The sequence below is a fragment of the Sciurus vulgaris genome, assembly GCF_902686455.1.
Source record: "Sciurus vulgaris genome assembly, chromosome: 5".
Classification (NCBI taxonomy): domain Eukaryota; kingdom Metazoa; phylum Chordata; class Mammalia; order Rodentia; family Sciuridae; genus Sciurus; species Sciurus vulgaris.
Window position 1 is genome coordinate 165,467,077 of NC_136465.1, and position 8,337 is coordinate 165,475,413.

At 49.6% G+C, this 8,337-nt stretch overlaps 1 protein-coding gene across 2 annotated transcripts in view; it reads right to left on the minus strand.

Moving 5' to 3' along the window:
* NUAK1 (NUAK family kinase 1) overlaps nucleotides 1-3,426 on the minus strand; it is a 67,579-nt gene extending 64,153 nt beyond the window's left edge. The window contains exon 1 of one of the 2 annotated variants that reach the window (XM_079141599.1): nucleotides 2,310-3,426. In XM_079141599.1, coding sequence (XP_078997725.1) covers nucleotides 2,310-2,567 — 258 coding nt within the window. In that variant the 5' untranslated portion in view covers nucleotides 2,568-3,426. The remainder of the gene's footprint in view (nucleotides 1-2,309) is intronic. The other variant, XM_079141600.1, reaches the window with a different exon arrangement.
* Between the last annotated feature and the right edge of the window lie 4,911 nt (nucleotides 3,427-8,337).

Consider the following 8,337-nt stretch of genomic DNA (forward strand, 5'->3'; position numbering starts at 1 on the left):
GGACCTCCCTTCTCCAAACCTCAGTCTTCCCATCTGTTAAATGCAAGGTGTACACTGGAGAATCTTACGAACATGCTAAGTCAGCCATCAAGTAGAAACCAGTCCCATGGATAAATGAAGAAGTTTGGGGACTGCCAGTTTCTGGGACTGCATCTGCTGCCAGCTTCAAAATCTTTATATAATTTTTTGAGTAAAACAAGAGATCTTGCTGAAATTAATAGCATGATGGAAAAGTCAGCTAGGGCTGCACAGTAAGGGCTCACTCTTCTCCCAGCTGAGAAACGAGCCTCTATCGTTCTCAGGGCGCCCCCTAGTGACCATAATGCAAAATCCTGGAGGAATGCTCAGTTTCTGCAAATAAAAAGCAAGACACCCACCAAAAGAGAAAGACAGGCTCCTGCCTACTGATGCAAATCCTTTCCCTCTAACTTAGTCTGTGGATCAGATAGCTAGGAGAACGCATGACAGGAAGCCCCAGGGAAGCTCAGGAAGGCGTCTGCCATAAGACACGGTTGCATTCTTTCAAAGAGTACAGGCTCCCTAGCACTTAGGTGTGGGGGTCCCTTCACAGATCCCAGACACGCCCTTCCCAACTAAACCCTCACATTCTCACATCCTCAACCTGCACCTCAAACTGCATCTGTTTTTCATTATCTTGCTTTCCAACTTCCTAGTGCGATTCTTCAACAGCTATTAAGACAACACAAGCAAAGAACTAAGCTTCGTTTTTGCTTATTCAACATCCAGCCTGGGGAATATCACCTCAGAAGAAAAGCATGAATGAAGTGCGCATTTCTCAGTCTCTTCCACAAACCCAAAAGCCCATTCATCAAAGGACACATCCAACCACATCCTCTTTAGAATTTTCAACCTGCAAAAATGGCACCTGTGCAGTGAATTTTCAACTTGCTTGCCACAGAATTCGTTCATTACAGAGGCAGCTTTACAAAAACAAAAAAAGTACACATCCCAAATTTCCAATTAATCAATAATAGACTTTGTTTTAAGTTATAAGATAAAGTTGTATTGACAAAAAAATAGCAAATCTGAGAAAGGAGGGAGTTATCCAGGTATCCAGATATTTGAGAATTTAAGGGCTGGACCTTGCTGATTGGTAGCCGTTTTTTTCCACAGACTGACCCTACACAAATGCAAAAGAAAAATGTCAACACTGGCACTTCACCTGACAGCTCATTTTGCTTTCCCTGTGGCCATCTGTTAGATTTATAAGCGACCCTGGGCCTTGAAACACCCCCAAAAGTGCACATAAGGAGTCTCATAATTAGTTTCTGACTTTGGCCCTAAATCGATTAAAATTACATCTGATCTGCTTTAAATCAAAGAACCATGTTAATTTTCTGCCACACACCACACAAAATCTTTCTGCAACAGTCAGTCACTTTGAACCCAACTCTCTAGCCACAAGCCGTGTGGATTACAAGGGCCTGTTCTGCAGAAAGGAAAATGACAACAAACCAAGACTGGGACAAAACAGAGAGACCCCAAGGCACTCAAAGCACTCCCTGGGATTATACAAATGGTGCTGGCACCCTGGCAGAGGTTCAGTTGTCACAGGGCAGCGGGCCAGACCCCTTAAGCAATTTAGTAGTCCGGAGGCCAGGACCTGAAACACAACGAAGCCTGCTGCAACTCAGCCCGGTGTCTGAATGGCTACCCATGCCCGGGGCATTTCAGTCTTCCCAGAAGTCACGATGCAAACTGTCACAATCCTCAGGCATGCAGTTAGCAGCCTTTATTTTTGCTCCCTAACCTTCTCTCTTAAAAGTAGGCAGGAGTTTGCCCTCCCTTGCAGGGACAGTATCAGGGTGATGGGGAATCAGTGGAAGGATGCAGAGAGAAGGTCTGTGGGTAAACGAGGGTGGGGGTAGGGGGTACTGGGAGACCAAATACTGGACACAGACTTGAAGAGCCAGCTCTGGGCTGAGATGGATAATGGTCTTTCTAGAGTAATAAGATATCTGGGGGCATGATCTGATGTGTCCAACGGGGCAGATCCCACTGTCCCAAAACTGCAAAGTATTCACATATCCTAGCCACTACTTTGCTGCTTGGATAAAAGGGGAGAAAGCCCCAAAATATGTGCAGACAGGATGTAACAAGTGTTTCGGGAGAGAGACGCCTGAGTCATGGGGTCCCCGAGAGGAGAATGAGAAGTCTGTCCGGGGATTCTCAAGAAGCCCCCCCTTGGACAAGAGAGTCCCCGCGCCCACAGACTCCCACCCCGCACGCCCTTGGTCCCTAGCCGCAGCGAGCCACTGATCCCCCACTACAGGGACTTCCCCACTCACCACTCGGCCCGAAAACCTCTCGGTGGCCCTCTTGACTTTGCCGTAGGTGCCTTTGCCCAGGGTCTCCTGAAGCTCATAGCGGTGCTTCAAGTTGTGCTTGTGATGATGCCGCTTCACCCCGTGCGGTTTCCTGGGCTCGGGGGCAGCAGCCACCGTTGGAGCTGCAGTCGCCCCGGCCACCGCCTCCGGTGGAGAGCCCGGCGTCCCCGGACCCAGGTCGGGGCTGTCCCCAGCCGCGGGCGCAGCGGCCCCTTCCATGTCCAGAAGCGGGGCAAGGCGGGCTGGAGAGGGCAGGACCCGGCGCAACGCTCGGGCTGTCGGGATCCCCGCTGAGGAAGCCGGGGTGCGCTCAAGGTCGCCCCCACAGCATTGGCAAGGCGGCCCGCTCCCGCTCGGGCTGCGGCTGGGTCACTGGCGGCGGCGGGGACTGCACATCTGGCGCCCCCGGCGCGCACGGTCGGCGCACCGCCCCCCTGGCCGCGGCGAGCTGCGGAGCGTCGAGCGAGGTGGCGGCGGTGGCAGGGGAGGCGGTGGTGTTTGCAGGAGGGAGGGGAGAGGGGTGGCTCCGAGCGCAGGAGGGGAGTGTTATGTGGGGCGCCGCGCCCCCCAACTCCTCCCCGGGAGGACGCGCAGACGGGGCGGGGGCGGGGCGGCGCGCTCCGCGGCCCCGGGGGAGGGGACGAGGGCGGCGCGGCCGGGACTTCCCCACCTCCCCGCCGCCACCGGCCGGCCACCCCGGGATGGGAGGGGGTTGGGTGCGTGTCGCGACTCGCCCTTTGTGCGGCGCGGCGTAGGCCGCGGCGGCGGCCGGGGCTTTGTCCTCGGCGGCCCGGGAGGAGGCCGGGGGTTCCCAGCCCGGCGCCCCCTCCCCGGGCGCTCCCGGGCTCACCCGCTGCAGCTACCGCGGGCCCTCGGGCCGGGCCGCCGCCGCCGCCTCCGGCTCGGGCCGCTCGGCCTCCGCTCCTGTTGGCGCCGGGGCGGCGGCGGCCCGCGGAGCCCCGGGCCCGGGGAGGCTAGCGCGCACCCCGCCGGGGGCCGCCGGCCGCTCGCGATCCGGCCAGGGGCTCCACGGGCCCGGGCGCCTCCTCATTTTTGCTTAGGTGTCGCGGCGGCCGCCAGGCCGGAGCTGGGCTGGGGGAGGGGCGGCGGTGTCGGGTTACAGGCGGTGAGTCAGGCCCCCGCCCGCCGCCCGGTGGCACCGCCGCCCCAGCCCCCAGCCCGGCCGGGGAGGCCGCGTCCCGCTGCGGCCGCTCGCGCCCTGGAAAACCCCGAGAGGGGCGCTTCAGCCCGAGGACAGGCGGGGCGGGACGAAGGGAGGCTCGAAGGGTGAACCCGGGGCCCGCCGACACTGTCCAGGACTCCGGCGGGGACAGCCGCTTGGGAGGGTGGGAGAGTGGGATTGTGGAAGAAATGGGGCGCTCAAGGCGCAGAGACGAGGCTGGATCCGCAGAGAAGCCCACCCTGGCGGCCACATCAGGGACCTGGGATGGATCAGGGGCCCAGACCTGCAGAGCATCCCCTTTGCCTAGCAAAGCAACTTTCAGGCCTCTTGGTCTTGGCCCCCGGGAGCCTTGCAGATTTCCTTTCACTGGAACGGCCACATCCTGGTGACTGGTGATGGCGACAGCGACCGTACCCCACCAGGTGAGGGTCGGGCAGGAAGCCTCCAACCCCGGGAGCTGATCTCCTAAAACATCAGGAAGAAGGCAAGAGGAGAAAAAAAAAAAAAAAAAAAAAGCGCAGGGGATTTTTTTTTTTTTTTAATAAATGGTGCAAGAACGGTGTGTTCTGCGAATCGCCTGGCAGTTCTTTACTTTTCCACCAGTGAACGCCCTGGAGCTTCCTCTTCAGCCCTCAGGTTCATCGCTTCCAACACGTTCCTGCTGTCCACACTCCTGTCTACCTCTTATCACCTTACACTGGACTCCCCTGGGCTCTGGAAACAGCCTGCCCTCCCCGGAACCTCCTCCCCGGAAACTCCTCCCTGCAGCCCCAGTAAAGGCCTGAAACATCCCAGTCATATCTCCACACACACGTGCCCCTGCTGCATTCTAGCAATCTGTCCAAATTTTATTTCTACTGATGCTTGACCTTAAACCCCTCTGTCTCTTCCTGTCTGCCCTAAGAGCAATCACATAATACATATGCAAAGGTCATGTTTATTCAAATCTATTCTATCCACCACCTGCAGGGCCTCTCTGCCCCCATCCTAAACTGTTTTCTGCCTCCCACCCCTACACCCAGTGCTGGGAATGGAGTGCTTTACCACTGAGTTACACCACCACCTCAGTGTTCCCATTTTATGCAAATGCTGTACATGTAGATTCTAGAATCAAGTAAGTGGTATGCAGTTGACTATATGACCTTGGTCAAATGATTTAACCTCTCAGGGCTTTTCTCTTCTTTTGATCCTGCAATATATATATATATATATATATATATGATATATATATATATCAGGGTCAAAATATATTTTATATATATATTTATATATATAAAATCAGAAAATTAAGAGATCACACTCCACTTATATATGATCTATCAAAATGTATAAATGCATTCTACTGCCATGTACAACTAATAAGAACAAAATTGTTCTTATTAGTTGTACATGGCAGTAGAAAAAAAAAAAAGCAAGAATTACCAGATAGGTTTTTCAGGTAAACAAATTGTGTCTGCAGTGGTAATAAAAATTGTGCAACTATCTTCTGCTCTTTTCCCTCCCCCAAGATATAGTAGAAATCTTCTATGCCAACTCCCTTCAGGTTAGATATGGCCATATGACTCGCATAGCTCAATGGAATAAGAGCAGAAGTGATATGTGCGTTTTCCACAAGGAGACTTTAAGAGCTAGTGAGGGCATCACCAGGTCCTCTTCTTTCTGATCTTAACAATCATGGTAGTGCAGAATTAGAGCCAGTCTGGGACTCTATGTAAAGGTGGCAGAACACTGCCAAGTAGCTTCTACTGGAAAAGTAGGGTGAGTAAAGATTAACCTTTTGTTGTATTAAACCAGGGAATGTTTTGTTTTTTTACTTTATTTGTTCTAGTTAGTTATATGTGACAGTAGGACGCATTTATACATTTTGATAGATCATACATAAATGGAGTATAATCTCTCATATTTCTGATTATACATATTGAAGATGAATTTAATGGGTATTTGTTACAGCAGCATAACCTAACTGATTCTGGCTGATCAGGGACTTAATCCACGTCGGTTGAATGGACAGACCGCACCTATCATATGCTAGTACCAATTTACGACAAGTCCTCCTCTGTAAGGTAGCTCTTATACTCCCTGTTTTCAGTTGAGAAAATCATATGAGAAAGGTCTAGTACTTTGCCTGTGATTACCCAGCTTGCAGTACCAGGATCAAAACCATACCTGTCCAGTTCCAAAGCTTTTTCTCTCCCCCACTTCCATACATGCCAGACCACCTCTCCTTAAATGGGAAGGATGAAAAACACCCAGTACAATGCCTGGCACGCAGTCATGCCCAAGCTCTGGGACTTCCTCTCCAACCAGAATTCCTACAGCATTCATAATTTGAACCACTCCAGCCCGATGTTATCATGCATTGTGAGTGAGTGTTTTCACGCAGAGAAAGCATTTCCTCCAACCGGAGCCCGGACTCCTTGGCTAAAAGTTTGAGTTTCATAGTCACATACAGTGGACTCAAATCCCTGTTCCACCACCTTCTGTGATCATCTTGGACAGTTATTTTCCTGCACTCTGTCTCCACTTTTTCATCTGTAGATGATGATAACAGTATATGTTATCATATGTTTCATGGGATCGGTGTGGGGCTCAAGAGATCTTAACATACACCCAATGGATCATAGCTATTAACATTATTTCTTTTCTCACATGGCTCCTAGAATTCCAAGCAATTACAAGCAACTTAATCATACTGCTTGATTCGACTCTGATTTCTGGTTTTGTGCTGAACACAGGACAGATGTTGTAACATCTACACTTGGAAGCATGACATCTGTCCTACATCATATATTTTACATAAGGCTCATTATTTGTCTTTTATTACATTTGATATTTCAAACCAATTTAAAAGAAAGATATGTTTCCTTTCTTGAGAACTCTCTGTTCACACAACATACTAATGCCATTTATCCACCTATACATATTACTTCTAACCATCATGAAAGTGCAAGGTGGGTGTTAAGAGTCCCATTTCACTCTTAAGAAAACTGAGCTTCAAAACGTTAAGCAGTCAGACAGTAACTGCCTATGTCAGGATTTGAACCCTCATCTCTGACCCTCAGACTTTGCTCTGACCCCGATTCCAAGCTGCCTACCATTACAAGACTTATGATGTAATGCCAGTGTTTTGCTTGATGCTGTCCATACCTTTTCTTGGATGAGGTTTGGAACATTACCCTAGATGATATTTCTAACTAGAAGATGCTGTGTGGTGGGCAAGGTTACATTAAACAACAATCATAGAGCATACATATTCTTCACTGTGGCAGAAGAGAGCTAATTGTCCACCAAAGACTCAGGTTCCTCCATCAATAGGGAGCTGACAGTTCCTCAGCTGGGAATATATTTCCCAACCCCTCTTGCAACCAAATGGGCCATGTGACTGGTTCTGGTTAATGGAGCGTGAGCCTAAGTGACTTCTGCTCCTTAAAGGCCAGGGTGCTCAAAAAGTGGTCTGCCTTCTCCACTGTCCTCAGCTGGAAACAGAGGACTCCGATCCCCCAGGATGGTGAAGCTACAGATAGAAGAAATGTGGGTCCCTACATCACTTGAAGAATAAGACCACTCTCTGACCAGGACATTGGCCTGGCACTTGAGCAGAAATAAACTTCAATTGCATTAAGTCTCTGAAATTCCAAGTCTTGTGTATTATCGCACCTAGTGTTTCCATAACTAATACACACAGTGTACACCGGGTCTGCACCTACCCGTGAAATGTGGAGTGGAGAATTGTAACACCATGTGAATAATTAGAACCAAAAATGAGGTTTTTATATTTTCTATCCACTTGTTTCAGAGGAAAGTAGATCATAGAAGGCAGATTTTCCTTGAATTCTTCCAGTGTTTCATGTACCAAAGATCAAATAGGAGGAATGTCCAACACTCTTATTGAAACAGTAAGAAATAAATTTACTCATTCCATAATATTTTCCTATTACATGCCAGGCATTGGAGTCTAAGGGTGTGACAGGACAGTATAGAGCTGGTCTCCTCTTCCTGGACTGCAACTGCAGGAGTAGTAAGCACCGTTTAGAGCATTCGACTGACCTCCAGCCTCCAAACTTGGGAGAAAAAACCAGGCTATCTGATTGTGGACCTCTATAATTTGGATCTTAAGTATGGCCCAAGGCCATGTGTTAAAGGTCCAGTGCCCCAGGTGGTGCTATTAGGAGGTGGTCGCACCTTGAAGAGGTGGGACCTAGTGGGAAATCAGTCATTGAGGGTGTGTCCTGGAAGGGGATTGTGGAAACCCAGTCTCTTCCTCTCCCCTTCACATCTGGCAATGAAATGAGCAGCTTTTTGCTCCTCCACGGACTCCCGCCATGACATGCTGCCTCTTTCTAGGCCCAAAAGCAACAGGGTCGATCAGCCTCAGTCTGAAACCTCCAAAACTGTGAGTCAAAATAAAGCTTTTCTCTTGCTAATTTTATTATTATGTCACAGATTTGTTCCTGTAATGAAAACCTGACTAACACAAAGACTATGTTAGTTAGTGCCAAAACAAAAAGCACCAAGAACAGCAAGAGGTGGCAGCAACACCCAGTAATGTCAGCTCGTAAGACTTGACCACCTTTCCCCATAATCGTATTTTGTGTGCAAAAGGATAAAAGGAAAAATCTTTTCATGGGATCGATAGGTGACATCAAGACACAGAAGAACAGGTGGAGAAATACAGAATCCCAGAATCAAAAATGTCCCAAAATTGGACACTTTGTAAATACAAACATGATGCCACCAAGGGAAAATCCCACACCGTGAAACTCTGTTCCGCGCACAAAATTATTTAAGATACTATATATAAGTACC